The 18,643-nt window shown below is 37.9% G+C and overlaps 1 protein-coding gene across 3 annotated transcripts in view; it reads left to right on the plus strand.

Annotated features, from left to right (window-relative positions):
* The window catches only part of DNAH11 (dynein axonemal heavy chain 11), a 186,984-nt gene that overhangs the window by 167,190 nt on the left and 1,151 nt on the right, over positions 1 to 18,643 (plus strand). For all 3 annotated transcript variants that reach the window (XM_020781900.3, XM_073003290.2, XM_078377188.1), the window contains 8 exons: positions 208 to 435; positions 1,834 to 2,025; positions 5,701 to 5,820; positions 9,762 to 10,004; positions 13,882 to 14,064; positions 14,154 to 14,269; positions 16,939 to 17,051; positions 18,215 to 18,355. In XM_020781900.3, coding sequence (XP_020637559.3) covers positions 208 to 435; positions 1,834 to 2,025; positions 5,701 to 5,820; positions 9,762 to 10,004; positions 13,882 to 14,064; positions 14,154 to 14,269; positions 16,939 to 17,051; positions 18,215 to 18,355 — 1,336 coding nt within the window. The remainder of the gene's footprint in view (positions 1 to 207; positions 436 to 1,833; positions 2,026 to 5,700; positions 5,821 to 9,761; positions 10,005 to 13,881; positions 14,065 to 14,153; positions 14,270 to 16,938; positions 17,052 to 18,214; positions 18,356 to 18,643) is intronic.

The raw sequence follows: 18,643 nt of genomic DNA on the forward strand, positions 1-18,643 counted from the left end.
TTTGCTAATGTAACTGATATTAAAAGGCTTTGCACTATTTTTCACTCTTCTCTTAAAAGATAGTTAGGAGTATTATCTTTCTCTTCTCTCCCCACCCCTGCTATGTAACTGCCTAATCGTGTAAGGTCTTGATGATATAATTAGATGTTGCACTTTTAAAATAATAAACTTTCTTTTATAATGAAAGTGTTTTATTCTCTGAAACAGAATATTCATCTTGTAGTAAAATGGCTGGGAACCTTAGAAAAACTACTGGAGGAATACAGCAAGGGAAGTCACTCTGATTACCGTGTCTTTATTAGTGCTGAACCAGCTCCGACTCCTGAAGAACACATAATACCTCAAGGAATATTAGAGAACTCTATTAAAATTATTAATGAGCCTCCTACTGGTTTGCTGGCAAACCTTCATGGTGCTCTCTACAATTTTGACCAGGTAATAGTAAGATTTACACCAACGATTTTGCTTTGCTTTCTCAACACTCTTGATTTCTAGGAAAAGCTTATCCTGCCAGGAGCGTGGAGAGGCAATTTTCGGAAGTCACAAGCTTCATAAGTTTCAAAAGGCATTCTCAAAAATCACAGAACAGAAGGGGTAAATTGGTCTGTAATGTATTTTCCCAAATTCAAATGGAAGAGTGCACTGGGATTTTATGTACATGGCGCATGCCTTGTGCACATATCCTCAGACTGTTCCAACACAATACTTTTCTGCTAGGGGCTACCAGAACCAGCGCCATGAAACCTTGCATCTTATTATAAGCTGCAAATAGTACTGTAGTTTGTAGACTTTTCCCATTTGCAAAGTTTGGCATCCACCCAATTGAAATGTACTTTTTGTTTGGTCTGGGACACTGCCATGTCTGTCTTCTTCTGTCAGGTCTTCTGACCCTTTGGGCTTCCCTCTAAATACCTGTCTTTCATCGTGATATTAGTCTAGTAAAATCTCTTCAGACAAACTTTTAACAATAATGTTTGAATCCTGAATGCCTTCTTAAGTGTAAAGATAGTTTTTAATGTTTACTTGCTTTTAATTGTTCAATTGTATTTTAATTAGCATATAGTTTAATTGTTTTTTAATCTTTAACATATGTTTTTAATTCTATTCCTTTTAATATTGTGAGCTGCCTTGAGTCCCCTTATCAGGAGAAAGGCAGCATATAAATAAAACAAATAAATGATAAATAAATAGTAAAAGCCAGTGGGACAATTATGTAGCAAGAGGCTTTAATTTTGGCTGTATTGTCCAGTCAACTTATATGCACCTTGGTACCTAATATTTGAAAAATAATCACACCTGTGGTGCACTTTATGTAAAACAATATACATTAGGCCTAGAATTTATTATACTGCTTGTCAGAAGCAGATCAACAATCTTATATTGCAACCTACCTGCTGTTTGTCAGTCACCTTGTTCTTTCAGACACGGGAAAGCAGCAAAAACTGGTTCATCAAACATACAGAAGACCTGCATTAAGCAGGGGGGTTATTAATTGTGAAGACTGGGTATACATGCATTTTCTTACCTATATTCTTATGCTTCTTTAGAATGACTTCTTGTATATTGTCAGTAAAATTTAATGCAAGTTTGCAAATATGTATCCAGGAGTAAATGTTTAGTGCCATATGCCATTATGCTTAGGGTTTTAATTTGCTATGGTAACAATTCAATTTGTTTTCATTCACACATTGCTCCAAGTAGAATATGCTAATAGATTTGTATATTGTGCTTTATCTGTCATTGTGCAACAAATGTAATTGGCCCTCATTACATGTAAAATGTATTAGTGATTTGATTGTAAAGAATGTCTGCTTTTTGTTATTTGTTTATCAGGATACACTTGAATTGTGTACCAGAGAGCAAGAGTTCAAGAGTATCTTCTTTTCTCTCTGCTTCTTTCACACCTGTGTTTCTGGGAGACTCAAGTTTGGACCTCAAGGATGGAATCGAACATATCCATTTAATGTAGGGGATCTCACAATCTGTGTCAACATCCTCTACAACTATCTAGAGGCAAATACTAAGGTAAGAACTAGAACAAGGACTGCAGATAGCACACCTGCTTCCCGCTGCTTCCTGTTGCTCAAATTCATGTTTAAGAAACCCACCTTTTTTCCTAATAAAACCAAGAATCCTACAACTGTGACCTGTTGCTCCCAGAGCTGTCATTGTCTGTTAGAACCAGGTGCACTCGTATAATGCAAAAATGCAGACAGTTATTATTTTTCCTATTCCTTTTTCTTTCTCCTTATCTCCTTTCTTTTTAACCCAGGATGACATGAAGCTATCTGCTCTTTCTTCTTCCAGCTTCCCAAGTGACTTTAAGTTGTCATTGTTTTTCCCCTCATTTTTAAAAGTGAGCAGGAGAGTACATTTTCTTTATTGTGTTAATGAAATGTACACTTGCTGTTGAGCATACCAACCAGACAGATCAAAGGTTTATCACAGAGGATGTTTAAATTTCATAACATAGGATGAACCAGTTCCACACTGATGACTTAGCTAAAATAAATAAATAAATAAATAAAAATGTCCTTCATTATGTTAACAAAAACACTGGTTTACATGTGCATATATGCCAAATTCATTAGGCAGGTAATGAAGCATTTGCGCAACTGTAATTACATACAGCAGACCTGACAGTTCATAACATGGCATTAATAATCACTACAATTAATTCTGATGATGGAAGCAATTTACAGCATGTCACATGTATAAATAATGGTGCGTTTCCTTCGTGTGCCATTATTATGTATTAAGGAGGCCACCTTGCTGTGACTTTCTCGGGGAATGTTTCCCCTGAGTTCAAGTTTGAAACTAGATGAGTAATTTTACTTGATCTTCAGATTAGTTGCCAACTGGAGGATTTAAAACTGTTCAGGTGATTCCATGTGTTAATCCAGTTGCACACAGAGTAAGCAACCTGATAAGCTATCTGGAGTTCTTGCAATGAATTCTATACAACCTGGAAACATGCTGACTTCACCAGTGCAATTGGTCTCATGAAAGGACTAACTGTTTATAATTTCCTAGTAATTAATGAGATGTTCAGATGAAGTACTTTTCTGGGTTAAGAGCAGGTGACAGTGATGATTGAAACCCAGTAGCAGAATTTATGCTGCATAAGGTGGACATTCATCAGCTAGAGCAGTTTTCCATAAATTAAAATCTCCCAATTCATCCCCTTACCCTTCTTCCCAAGGTTTTTTCAGGATCCCTTTCATCACTGGTGGGTGTGGAATGGTGTGGCAGGGGTGGGTGGGGAGTCTTTCCAAAAATCACTGCCCCCAGTAAAATCATCCTGGATGTGGAAATTTTCAGAAATTAAAGACTCCCCATCCTGCAGCCCTCAATGGCTTCCTGTGATTAAAGGGATCCCAAGGGAGCCCGGAGACCTTTGACAGGGGGAGGAGACAAAAATTGTAATTTACAAAAAATGTTGCAGCTGATGATACCATCAGCCTTATAAGATCTGCTGCTGGGTTTGAGTCAATATGTAAAATACAGTATTGCCAGAGGCAGGAGTCAAGTTCTCTTAGAAGGGGGAAGGTGAAAAACATCTTTCAGATGAGCTCCAAAGGTTTGGAATAGTAAACAGCAGTAATGTAGTAAATGAATGGAAGAGGCAGATTAACCCTTGCAAATCTGTTCACTTCTGAGTTATTTTAACATTCTGAGTAAGGGAAATGAATGGCTGCAGTTTATAAATAAAATATCTCTGTCAAAGTAATCTAATTGATTTGTTATGCCTTTAAAGAGTAGCATTTTAAATAAGCAAGAAGTGGGTTTGGGGTCCATGTAAGCCCCCAAATCAAGCTTTTGAACTAATTTATTTAAGATATATCTGCAGTAATAGATGGATTTGTTTTTCACCAGACCACCTTTTCTAAATCCAGTATTCAAATAATTTTGAAATTGTCTAATTAGCACTTAAATTTAATTAATTATTCTTGTGACAGAACCTATATCTGTCTACTCTTCCTTTTAGGTATTGAGCACTGATGTTTTGATCCTGTTGTCATTTGATTGTAGATTGCTTATAATCTGTTTGTTACAAAAAGCTTTTTATCCAACACATGAAAGGTAGCTTTACTAAATCATATTGCATTAGTATTAATTGCAGGCATCCCACTAAATGAACAAAATGCCTACAGCTAAGGTTTTCATTGAAACTTGATTTATAGCATTTATAAGCGAGAAACCAATTTCTTGTGTTAGTCTTGGAATTTAATATATAACAGAAAAATTCCTCTGCTTGGGTATCAAATACAAAGTATTTTGAATGCAAAGTGATCTCTCTGATAATGTCTTTCTGTTGCTGCTATGTTTCTAAGAAGAATTAAGGTTAAATATTCCTTTCCTAAAATGAAAATGAACGTGCATCAACCACACAACAAAATCTGCTATTACTTCACTTGCTTTGCAATGGCTACAACTTATTTTACTTGTTCTGCTCTGTCTCATCATGTAATATACAAAGCCTATAATTAAGCTTTTATTTGAACTGTTGGGAGGCAAATATGGTCCCCTGAGGGCAGAAAGGTTCAGGTCTAAGAAGATTGCCTCATGAATACCATGGTTAAGAAGGAAAATATGCTTACTGTAGTTAAAAAAATAAAGCAGTAAGTTTGTACAGAAAATACTAAGGGTTCCTTCCAACACTCTGATCATAATACAGTTGCACTAATTCATGACTGATACGATCACAGAGTCCCTGCTGTAATTAGCATATGTTTCAAGTGAGTATCTGTTGACAGAATATTTTTTCCATTCTTTCTGAAGATTGTCAGTGTGTATCATATCAAATTTTGTCACTCTGTATTGGTTATTATTTCTCTGTAAAGAAGACTCCCATGAGTTATTCCTCAACTAATATGAATTTATATTTAATGGAGGACCAAATAATATTTTTCTTATCTCACATTGTTTTAAAAAGATTCTGTTGCTGCTGGAAACCCTTTAATTAACAACAAAGTATTTTTTAGTACTTTACATACTAACACATTTTGGGGAGTGTAAACATTTGTGGACTAGAATCCATTTCATCAGATACATGGAGAGTTAACCTCAATTTGCTGCTCATACACTACCCTGAGCAAATGGGAGTGGGGATATAACCAGTCGGACCTAATGACTCTGCAATTAAAGCAACAAATGTCTGGACAATTTTGTGTAAAATATGAGGTGAGCACATTCAAAGCAGCAGTTACTGAGTTGTCATAACCTGCACTGTTACTTAACACATGAGATATGAAACTGTTGTTTCTGTCCAGACCTAAGAAAATGGAATCAAATCTCTTAAAGTTCTAATTCTATTTGCATTTCACACCCAGTTAATCCCTATTTTTGCATACCTGCTCCTGTTGCATGAGTACTGTAATGTTTTATATACACTCACATGCATACCCCACATCTGCCAAAAGAGCGTGACAACTGAACATGACAATCTAACCCCTGAGATGACAGTGCTGTGGCAGGTTGGGTCAGCATTCTCATTATGATTCTCTTGTTGTAAAAGACACACATACAGATGTAACACCATAATTACAGAAATCCCTAGGGACCATATGTTGATTTTTCTTTTTGTGCTGATGAAGTCAGGGAGTTGTTATGCCACTTCTATTACAAGTGACTTTGGTTTGTCCTTTCAGGAAGCTAGCTGGTTCTTTATTTAATTATGCATTCCATTATGATCTGTAGGTTCCATGGGAAGATTTGCGTTATCTCTTTGGTGAGATTATGTATGGTGGACACATCACTGATGACTGGGACCGCAGACTCTGCCGCACATACTTAGAAGAATTGATGAGTCCTTCTCTGGTAATAATTTATGGACACAAGGAAAATCATATGTGAAAATGCTTATGAAAAGATTTAGTACCAAACCATATTCAGTGACAGCTTCCTGATTTTGGGGTGTGGGGGAATAAATCTATACAAATCTGTCTTCTTCCTTTATCCTAGTTATACAATTATTTGTTGCTATATATTTCACAGTATTTTTTAAACAAAATAACAATAGGTTTTACAATTTTGAAAAATAAAAAGGCTTCACTCTTTTGGCAACAATGGATTTGTACAAGCAAAGGCATAACTTCTCTCATCAAGAGATGCGCAACAGAATTTTGCATTAGCTTCATCTTCAGATTCCTCAGAGAAGCATCACAGAAAGGTTGTAATAGGTTACAAATACAACTATAGCTATGGTGTCCATCTTGTCATCAGGAAAGGGTTATGGCAGGGAATATGAGATGTGACAGCCGAAAACAACTGTTGTTCCATGGTACCATCCAAAAGTGTGCTGGTATGGTCCTCAGTATTTCACCAGGGAGCCATTTGGCATGTTTTTTGGCCTGGCTGATACTACTTCCCAAACAAAATGCTCAGCCACTGCTTAAAATAGAGATAAGACATGTGTGGCCTTCCAGATATTGTGGGACTGCAGCTTTCAGCATCTCTCTCCATTGTCTTTGGTGGTTAGAGCTGAAGGGAGCTACAGTGCAGAATCACCAGCCACACACTCCACATCTCTGATTTAGGCCAAAAGGACCGAATAGCAGCAGAATAATCTGCGTGGGGATGAAAACTGACTCATCAGGTGGCAGCCCTTGTGTTAGATCAGTGGTCCCCAACCTTGGGCCTCCAGATGTTCTTGGACTACAATTCCCAGAAGCCTTCACCACCACCTCTGCTGGCCAGGATTTCTGGGAGTTGAAGTCCAAGAACATCTGGAGGCCCAGACCACTGTGTTAGATGACTGCATTTTCCTCTGTGTATGTGTGCGTGTTTTATAGAAAAGGAAGCATCAGAGAGGTTCAAACCTATTTCTATGTAACTTTATTTATTGTGTCTTGAAACTTCCAAGCCATCATCAGGGAATACTTGCTAATACAGTACATGTAAGCCTAGTCATGTTTTATCTGAAATGTTAAAATTGTTGAATTGATTGCAGTATTATAACAATACTTAATGATATATGAGTAGTGCAATATTAAGTAATTTACAATTAGCTTATGCTAGTCTTCAACCTCCTTGACTATAAATATTTGAGTCTGGTTTTCTGCTTCTGTTATCTGTATTTTCCTTTAAATGTTAAATTGGCCAGCATATTCATTCCATTTGAAAATGACTGACTCTCTTTTCTATTAACAATACTGCTATAATACTGCAATATACTTGAACAAACAGACCATACAGACAGCCCATGGTTAGAGTTGAAAATATATTTCTGTTGGAGAGACATGATTCAGGTAAACTTCTTTATTCAAGAAATCAGACTTCAAAGGAATCTGGTGCTCAAGTCCTGAAGGCCAATTAAATTTAAATTTTAAAAAAAAAGCAAGTAAATGTGTAAATTAGGGGAAAAAACTGTTGTTTACTCTGGTGCTTTCACTAGTTAAGAATTTTCCTCTTCTAAAGATTTATTATCTGTACTGTTTGTTTCTGCACCTAGGAATATTATTTAAATCCATCAGGCCAGGTTATAAATAGACACCCATAGGATTGCACTCCAACTTTCATTAGCGCTACTGAAAGCGGTTGTCCTACTGCAGACAACACAGTATAGTCACAAATCATGGCAAGAGGTAAAAAATAGTGCCAGTGGAATTTTCTCCTTACTAAGTGCTTGGAATTTCAGCACACATTTGTAGTCTAAGAATAATTCCTGCCTAGACTCCTGCAAAATCAAAAGGCATAAGAATGCCAAATGAAACTAGAGTGCTAGCAAAAGTTGGGGGTGGATTAAGTACCACATGAAGAGGTCATTTATGCGGTGAAACATAGATAGACTTCAGGCTATTCCATCTTCTCTCACTCATGCTGTAGCTGGAAGTGTGTTGTGTGGTTTGATGTGAAACGAGTTTGCTTGCATGTATTCACTTCTTAATGAGTAGGTTTTCATATGTCACAAAGCTGCATTCAGTGCAACACAATTGGAAGTCAATTGGAAGGCCCAGGCATGAGTTACCATGGCGATGGAAAGGATAACCACTACTGTACTTCTGACCTCCACGGAAGCTGATTTCTCCAAATGACAGCTGAGGTCATGGGGGCAGTGTGGGAAGCTTATTCCATTGGTACCTCCTTTACATCCAGCCCACAGATAAGAATTACTGTTTCTAAGCTAGGCACTCCATTAACCTTCGCAAGCCTTAACTTTCATTTAAATGTACGTCAAATATAGGTACGAAATCTGAAAGAGAGGGCTGGAATTAAATGCTGTTTGTTCACCAATCCTGAGGGCAGGCTTAGTTAAGTGTTCAGAAACAAAACAATGTATTTTGTTGTTAATTGGACAGTGGTTTTCTTCCTATGTAAACCAAAAGAAACAACTTCCTTCAGTGACTGATGGATGTGTAAACATTAACTGGGGTCAGCAGGTACATTGCCGCTGTCTCATTTTTATGTCCAAGTAGGATATTGCTTGTCTTGTTGGTATTTGCATTGGTCTATCAGGTTAAAGTTGCATTTAGATGTTAAGGCGATCAATAACACATAAATATAGTGCATAGCATGGATGCTTTTAGCATAGAAATTGTAGTATATGGAATATTAGGTGTGTATTTGGCTAAGGAAGATACCTGCTTTCATGCTAAACTGCTTGAAGGAAAATGTTGTGTAAAAATATTCTGTTAAGTTATAAGCCATAATCAGCAGACATGAGGAAAACTCCTTTCTGTTAAGAAATAAAAGATAGTTTAAATACTGAAGAGATTCCTTATAAAGGTTTTTTCTAAAAGTTAGGTATGCTTTTTTGTCGTTTATCAGTTTTATAACAACCCCCTACCCCAATCCATTGGGAGTGAGTAAATCACTGTATTCCATTTAGGAATCAGGAGTAAAGTAACAAGACAAGGACCGTACTTCTGCAAAGTCATTCCGTAAAGGCAGCTCTTTGCATTGTTACTGCTATAGGAAACATAGAAGTTGCACAGCAAACACAATCATTGAACAGCAGAACTAGAAAGGACTCTATGGATCATCGAGTCCAGCCCTTGTTAAGGAGGCACACTTGGGAACTGAACTGCCAATAGTTTTTAAAAATATGGAGGCCTTAGCGTTTCTTACTACCATCTTCGCTGTACACAGGAACTTAGGAAGCGCCTTTCTATCGAGTCAGACTGTTAGTCCATCCAGCTCAATAATGTCAGCACTGGCTGACTCTGGCTCTTCCAGATTTCAGGCAGGGGTTCTTCCAGCCTTACCTGAAGAAGGTACAGATTGAATTGAGGACCTTATGTTTGCAAAGCTTGTGTTCTATCAATGAACGGTGACGCTTCTCATTGGAAACCTGACTGACAATGACACTGCCCTTTTGTTACTAAATCAAAACCATTTATTTAGCAGCAAAGGATGGGTACTCTCAGTGCCATGATTCAATGCATTTGGGACCTCATGAGATGATAACACTACAGGTTTTATTATGGTTCAATTGACTAAGCTATTAAAATTACTACAGTGGTTTTAGATTACTTTTCATGTGAGCTTATTAATATCCTCACCTATCTACAACAAGTAGAAATATCTTACTTACATCTTGCAGATGTAGTCACATATTTCACTTACGAAATTATTGCATTAGGACTCTTTGCAAGCTACAGCAATCCTGAACACCCCAATGTGTGGGAGATGATCCCTCCTTACCTGTACCAAAAGACAAACAAACCCACACACAACTGCTGCAATATATTGAAGTTTTAAATACACTTGGCCTGAAAGCTTTAAAAGTACTGAAGATAAATATTTTTCCCCAACTATAGCTCGAAGGTGACTTCGCTTTGGCTCCAGGTTTCCTATCTCCTCCAAATTTGGACTATATTGGATACCACAAGTACATTGATGAAATGCTGCCTGTTGAAAGTCCTATACTATACGGTCTCCACCCTAATGCTGAGATAGATTTTTTGAGAGCTCTCTCTGATAACCTTTTCAAAACACTCTTGGAACTGCAGCCCAGAAACCTGCTTACTGGGGAGGTAGCAGGACAGTCAGCAGAAGAAAAGGTGAGATACAGTGTTCTGCACAATCCTTTGGTAAATAGTTTGCCATAATAAGAACATTAAACGGATCGCCACCAAATGCTATTTGTGATCACAAGGGGGAGAGCTTTTTACACAGTCCGCACAGGTTTTAACTCAAGTCCTGCTCAGCCATTAGGATTTAGAGCAACAACAAAACAGATAATTGAACTGTGACACGGTTCTAGCTGTTCATTTACAGTGGTACCTCGCTAGACGATGACCCTGCTGAACGACAAATCCACAGAATGATGACTTTTTGTGATCGCCATTGCGCTTCGTAAAAGTCATTCCTATGGGCGATTTCTGCTTGACAATGATTTGGTCTGTGCTTCGGGAACCGTTTGTTCGCAAGGTGACGATTTTTTCCGATGATCGTCGGCTCCACAAAATGGCTGCCCTGTGTTTTCCAGACTCATGCTTCGCAGGGCAGCCATTTTAACAGCTGATCGGTGATCGCAAAATGGCTTCCCTATGGGCAATCTTTGCTGGACAACAAGGTATTTTCCCCATTGGAACACATTAAATGGGTTTCAGTACATTCCAGTGGGGAAACTGTTTTCACATGACGACAATTTCACTTAACAGCGATTTCAGTGGAACGAATTATCATCGTCATGCGGGGCACCACTGTATAGGGAACTTGTTAGGAGAAACTTGTCTGCTAGAAGAGCTGCCTGTTTGTTCTGCTATTGGTATGGCCTGATCCCTTTGGCAAGAAAAGAAGAAACAACTGAAGTGACCATCTTCAAGCTGAGAGGGGCAAGATTCCAGTTCATAGACTCAACAGGCCTTAGGGAAGAGAATGATTCCTCCCCCTTTCTTAATATAGGTAATAGTCTATGTGACCGTTGTGTAGCCCTGTTAAGTGTTCGGTTGTGTGGAGCTGAGTATGGTAGGGCACCTGTGCTTTAACATAGCCCTGGAAGGACAGGGCCTAGTTTATACTTCTGCTTGAATATCCACTTATTTAAGCATTTTAAACTACATTTCTAGATCAAGGGAGCAAACTATACAATGTACCCAAGGTGGTAAATAATATAACAATAAAAAAAGTGCATAAAGTACGGGACATTAGTCTAACCAACCAGATGCAAACAATACAAAAATGGTATTTCTACTTTATCTCTGTTACTGTATTGTGAAGTAAAGATTTAATGTACTACTTACTCTCAAAGATCTATACTGTATATTTATGGTATACTTTATTGGGCATTCTTGTGAAAGTTAGGTGACTTTAGACATCACAAGGTTTTTAATGCTGTGTATTATCGTGATTGTAATATGATATTTTATGGCAATAGATTTGTGAGGGGTATTTGATTAAATGCTCTCTTTGTAGTTCTCATTCATCTGTGTTATTATATCCCTTTCAGATGTTGTTTTTAAATCTATAAAAATAGAGTATCTTCTCTTGAAGCTTAGTTTATAGTTTTCTGTTTGGCAGTGAGTTTCTAGTAAATACAGAATATTATTTTTAATGTAATTGTAAAATGATACATACCCATTTGTAGATATTACTTTGCTTGTTAAGCAGACTTATCAGCTTCTTTTTAAAAAAACATTTTATTAGTTTTTCACTCTATCTACATTTGCTTTGTGCTTGTCAAACATTGTGTTACATGATTTGCTTACAATTATTTGATTTTTACACCTCAGTGTCTTCCCAGTTGTCCCCCCCAAAATTCCAGACATCTTTCAAACATTCAAACCATTCATGTACGTATTTCAGTATATAATATGGCTACTATCATAATATTACTTTCATAGTGTACAATATTCTCAAAATTTTCTAATAACATTCTTAATAAAAGTAGTTCCAGATCCATGCCGCAACCTTATTTCTAATTTAATTTACCTAAAATGAAAACCCACCATATTACATCTTTACCCTGGTTAGAGCTCCCTTATTTCAGTTTAATTCTCCTTTTTAATATAAAGGATATGCTCCTTTACAATTCCCCAAGTTAAATATATACATGTTTTTCAACATTAAGGGCCCCCTTCCTATTTTTCCCTTTTTCATCTTTCTAAGTAATTCCCTCTCATTTCTTTTTTCACTTTTTGTTTCTGTCTCTCTAAGCATTCTGCCATCTTTCATGCCCTCTGAAACCATTTTGTGCATCTGATTTATCTCCACTAGATCTTTATGGGTTTTTTAAAAATTAATTTTGCTGATTTCCTCCCCTTGTCTTCCCTTAATACTCTCCTTGGATCCAAGATTGAAGTTGTTTCTCTTAGGTTTTCCCCATTAATTTCCTCCAGCTCCTCTTTTGATTGGCATACATCATCCGGCACACTCTCATTCCCTTCTTTGTTATTCCCTGTCTCTTGTTGACTATAATTCTTCAGATGTTCATTGAATAATTTTGCCTCTTGGTAGTGGGATCTCACTATTTCTAGTATTGTTTGAAGGGTAGATTTTGTTTCATCCCAAAATTGTCCTTGTTGTGCCATTCTGTTCCAGCTGCCCAAGAGCTTAAGCCAAGATTCAAAGCCCCCAAGTCTCACAGTCCAGTTCGATGATTGTATGTGTCCTAATTGATCCCTGGCAAATTGATGCCAGCTAAACAGATATTCCAAGTCTCCAGAGTCAGTTCAAAGAGCCCGCTTTGGCTAAATAGGCCAAAATTTAAACCCCCAAAGTACCAAGGTACAATGCAATGATTGTATCTGCGGCCTGATGGCCTAATTCCCACAGGCTTACACCAGCTAGTCAAAACACAAACACTTCCAGCTCCCGGGGAAGTTTCAGAGGATCTACTTTGGCCAATTAGGCCTGAACCAAGGTTCAAAACCCCAAATATCACAGTCCAATTCAGTGTTTGTATCCATGTCCTGGTAGCCTAGTTCCCATATTTGTGCATCGGCCAAAACGGAAATTACAAGTCCCTGGAGGTGGTTCCAAAAAGTTCACTTTGGCCCAATGTACTAATTCCCAAAGCACAGTTTAAAAAGATCCACTTTAGGGTTAATTTGTCTATGTTCCAGCCAGGCATGAAAAAACCAAAAAGAAATAAAAAAACAGGTTTCCAAGCTTTAAACAACAGTAGAGTACTCAAGGTCACTGTTGTGGGCATTATGCCAAAAAACCTCAAGTAGTCAAAACATAAGTCCAGACTTAACTAGTAATAACTTACAAGAAAATTTCTTAAGATTTATAACGCCAAATTATAATATTCTTAAAGTATATTTTAGATGTATTTTAATGAGTAGTTAATGTCCCATAAATCTTTAAATTATTTCTTTGCATCAACTATCCCTCTCTCCAGATTTTCTGCCGCTCTGTGATTGATAAGATTGATAGGTTCTTTTTTCTGTATATAGGAATTGTCTTCTCCAGGGGTAATCATAAACAATTAATTGTAAAAATATATCTAACCCAATAGTAACACTGATGTTGAATAGCTGATTGTTATTTCTCTTACTGCTGGCTGCTGACGACTTGCAAGCAAAAAACTGCTTGCTTCTGCCCGTTGGCTGATTAGGGAGTTTCCTGGATCAAATGGGGATGACTGCTGTCTCCCCCGTGATCAACAGGCTTTCCCTCCCCCAGTTCACCACCTCTTCGGGGTGGTTTCGACACCCTGGGGTGTCCCAAACAGGTCAGAATTCAGCCCAGGGAACAGAGCTCTGTCCTCCTCCTGCTGTTTCATCACGGCGTCAAGCCGGTCTTGACTTACCAGCTTCTAATACCTCATCAGTACCGCCTTCCAGAAAGATTTGTAGCATGAAGCCCATACATAAGAGAATGTTTTATAAGCCTTTACATAACATTATAGAACAGTCTAATACTCTTCCTTAGGTTTTGTGGGTTTTAAAACTAACCATTTATACTTTTGCTTTGTGTTTATGTCTTAAGGTAAAGAATGTCCTGGATGAAGTTTTAGAGAAGTTACCGGAGGAGTTTAACATGGCTGAAATAATGCAGAAATCTGCCTCACGAAGTCCCTATGTTCTTGTTTGTTTTCAAGAATGTGAGAGGATGAACATTCTCATTCGAGAGATACGGAGGTCACTTAAGCAATTAGACCTTGGTCTGAAAGTAAGAGGAATAATGTTTTCTTTTGGTTTTTTTTTTCTTGAAATAGTATCAAGAGAAAGTTTATACTTTTCCCCCCTTCAAACATCTAGGGTGAACTGACATTTTCTCCTACAATGGAAGCTTTACAGTCATCACTGTTTTATGATCTGGTGCCAGATGCATGGATGAGATTGGCTTACCCCTCCACGTACAGTCTTGCACAATGGTAAATACATATCTTACCTTTGAAAACCTGAGGCAGTTGAGCTATTGTACATAAATCCATATTCAGTCATAGCTAGAACAGCCCTGCTGAAATAAATCTTATTAATTTCAATAAATCTACTTAAAATATGATTAAATAAGATTTAATCATATTTTAATACAAGTACTTTATAGTTTTTAAACATGAACATTTTTAACTGTAGCATCTTCTTCTGATCTAGGTGTTTATATATGACATTACATTTTTTATCGCCCAGTGCCATTGATACTGTCTCAAGATTTAAGAGATTGACAGGCTTTGAAAAGTTTCGATGCATCTAAAGCAAAATGCAACAGAATGATTGTTTTCACTGTATATTGAATGACTATTTTGATCACAACAAATTACACAGCATCCTTCTGTCTTGCAGTGCAAATGCGACTAATAAATACAGAATTTCAGAAATTACAGTTGTGTTCAAAATTATTCAACCCCCAATGCTGTAAAGGGGTTTAGGGACTATAGTGTACATTTGGAATTGTATTCAGAATGAAATCCTACAAGGACGTTTTAAAGAACCAAATGCAACTAAAATAACATCAATTGTTTATGTAATACAGTAGTAAATGTTTCTTTTGTGGTTTCTTCATTGCCACAATTATTCAACCCCTTAAAGACTACCACTCTGAAGAAGAGAGGTTCATTCAGGTGTTTTCAATCAGGTATTGAAAACACCTGTGGATGTCACCGAGCACCAATCAAGCATAATAAGCACCAATTAGGCAGCTTTAAAATGACTGTGATACTCAGCTCCTTCTAGACATTTACTGGTGTGGTTACAAACATGGTGAAGTCAAGAGAATGGTCCAGGAAGACAAGAGAAGAGGTGATTTGTCTTCACAGGAAGGGCAATGGCTATAAGAAGATTGCAAAGAAGTTAAACATACCAAGAGACACCATAGGAAGGATCATTCGCAAATTCAAGGCAAAGGGCACTGTTGAAATGCTACCTGGTCGTGGAAGAAAGAAGATGCTGACTTCGACTGCTGTGCGCTACCTAAAGCGTAGAGTGGTGAAAAGTCCCCGTGTGACTGCTGAGGAACTGAAAAAAGATTTGTCAGATGTGGGTATAGAAGTTTCAGCTCAGACAATAAGGCGCACACTGCGTAATGAAGGTCTCCATGCCAGAACCCCCAGGCGCACCCCCTTGCTGTCTCCCAAGAAGAGTCGACTGCAGTATGCCAAAAGGCATGTGGGCAAACCACAAAAGTTGTGGGATAGTGTTCTGTGGACTGATGAAACAAAATTAGAACTGTTTGGGCCCATGGATCAACGCTATGTTTGGAGGAGGAAGAACAAGGCATATGATGAAAAGAACACCTTGCCTACTGTGAAGCATGGCGGAGGGTCAATAATGCTTTGGGGCTGTTTTGCTTCTGCAGGTACAGGGAAGCTTCAGTGTGTACAAGGTACCATGAATTCTCTTCAGTACCAGGAGATATTGGATGAAAATGTGATGCAGTCCGTCACACACCTGAGGCTTGGGAGACGTTGGACTTTTCAACAGGACAGTGATCCCAAGCATACCTCCAAGTCCACTAGAGCATGGTTGCAGAGGAAAGGCTGGAACATTTTGGAGTGGCCATCGCAGTCACCAGACTTAAATCCGATTGAGAACCTCTGGTGGGACTTAAAGAAAGCAGTTTCAGTGCGCAAGCCTAAGAATTTGACTGAACTGGAGGCTTTTGCCCATGAAGAATGGGCGAAGATACCCGTAGATCGCTGCAAGACACTTGTGTCAAGCTATGCTTCACGTTTAAAAGCTGTTATAACTGTAAAAGGATGTTGTACTAAGTACTAAGATTGAATGTCACTTGGGGGTTGAATAAAAACTAATAATGATGCGAGCACAGAAAAGACATTTGTGGTTATTTCATTATAAACTTAAGGTTATATTTCTCTGACCTACAAGTGCCTCTTTCATGTAAATGTAAGCAAGATGACTGAATGATCAAAATCAATGTCAAAATGGCCAAAACATTCAATTTCAGTGGGGGTTGAATAATTTTGAACACAACTGTATGTTGTTGCTACTTCCTTGTGCAATTCTGGGAAAGCCTATTGCTGCAATCCTAGCTGGCCAAAGTGCCCAAGGGCAAAATGAAGCTATCCTGCATCCAGCCCCCTCCCAGCATACAGTAGGGCTGTCAAAAAATTACTCTCACAGTGCCAACACAGGTTCGTCCAACGCAAAGGTTGGACCCATTTCCTTGGGCTGAAAGACGGTGGAATGTAGAGTGACTTCCTTCCTCACTCCATCCCTAGTTCAATTCTGCCTGCAGATCTCATCCGTAAGAGCAATTATTGTAGATTTGTCTGTCAGAACTCTTAGTTCATCTGGCAAAAACGGTTTGCACATAATTATTAACTTCCCACAGCCAGTGCATGTTAGAGAGAGGATTCCACAGCCCATGTACCTATGTAGTAAGTGTAGCTTGTATTGAAAGTGGCAACCCAATATAATTTCCTAAGTACCTATAAAAGGAACAGGAACCCTGCTTGTTCACCCTCTGCCTACCTGCTATCCTCTACCCACAACAAATACTACAAAGATTAAACTGATAACAAATTATTTTAATATTGATCTACTACCCATAGTGGTATCAATTCCTCTGCTGCTTTTTCCTCAGGTTTAATGACCTTCTTAAACGATGCAGAGAACTTGATACCTGGACACAAGATCTTGTACTTCCTGCAGTGGTGTGGCTTTCTGGCTTCTTTAATCCTCAGTCTTTTTTGACTGGTAAGTAATATTGGTTCATCATAGATAAAGGTCAAGGAAATTAAACCCCACGGTTGGGCTAGTTTTTATAGATTTCCTGAATGTCGAGTTTGTCGTTATACTTATGAGCTACTTGCCTTAGAAATCCCAGAAAATGTTTGTATCTTACTGATGACAACACTGCCATTAAAAAAAAACGCCAAGGCTAAATGGCTATTAGTGTAAGTACTAATTAATAAATGACATATTAAACGAGTAGTGCTTTAAGTAATAAAAAGGAGCCAAAACACTGAAAGCTACAGTTGAACATAAGTTGACATGTACCAGTAGCACCAAGCCATCTATGCAGGCTGCTTTTCAGAGCTGTGACACAAGTGTAACCACAGGCCAGGCTCCTTGTAGTAATTTATGTTTGCATAAGGGAAACTGTGTAAGTCTTGGTGGCAAGTTGTTGGTAATTAATGAAGGTCTGGTTGCATTCATTGGTGTGTGTTCAAGACTTACTTAGATTACTTTTTCTTGGCAATAGGATTCTGGCCAATGTTTTAAAATCATCCCAGTACAGATCTTTGCCCCATCTAAGAGCAAGGCAATTACTACTACTGTAGTAGTAGTAAAAAAAAAAAAAAAAAAAAAAGCCTCGTGGCGCAGTGGTTAAAACGCTGTACTGCAGCTAAAACTGTGCTCACAACCTGAGGTTCAAATCCCAGGTAGCTGGCTCAAGGTTGACTCAGCCTTCCATCCTTCCGAGGTCGGTAAAATGAGTACCCAGCTTGCTGGGGGCCAATGTGTAGCCTGTATAATTAAAAAGTTGTAAACCGCCCGGAGAGTGCTTGTAGCGCTATGGGGCGGCATATAAGTCCAATAAATAAATAAAATAAATAGTATTTGAGAAACAGATAGCAGATTATAACATTGCATGTCTAGGACCATATTGTTATTCCCTACCTGGGAATAAGCTGCTTTTACTATGTTTGAATGTATTTGTGATTTGTGAAAAAAAATAGTTCTACATTGTTAAAGAAGTTTGAATTTCTACTTGTAGTAGAAAATAAACTAGATAAAATGTTTAAATTTTTTATACTTAATTGTTATTTGAAATGTTGGCGCTACTCCACTTACAATGTAACTTCAGGTCACAAAAGTAACTATTAATTCACTCACAAACCCTTTCTTCTTGAAAGCCATTATGCAAAGCATGGCACGGAAGAACAACTGGCCTCTGGATAAGATGTGTCTGATTACAGATGTTACCAAAAAAAGTAGAGAAGATTATGGCCATCCACCAAGAGAAGGAGCATATATTTTTGGACTTTTTATGGAAGGTAAGTTTACTAAATTTAAATAGCAGCATTAGCTCAATAGTAAAATACATATTCAGAGGTTCACCTGTAGAAACACAAATCTGTATCAGAAAATGGGCAAGTTTTTAAGTTGGTCTACACATTTTGCCAGTTTTCCTAGTGCCGCCAACAGCTTTGGGTTGCCTTATCCCTTAGCCAAAATATTATGCAGTCCAATGAAACAAAAGATAATGAGAATTGTTTTTCTGATGTTGCAGTTTTGAAATGTGTATATGTAGAAGGAGCAAATGACTATAGCCTTAAACAATA

Source organism: Pogona vitticeps, chromosome 6 (assembly GCF_051106095.1).
Source record: "Pogona vitticeps strain Pit_001003342236 chromosome 6, PviZW2.1, whole genome shotgun sequence".
Taxonomy (NCBI): Eukaryota; Metazoa; Chordata; class Lepidosauria; order Squamata; family Agamidae; genus Pogona; species Pogona vitticeps.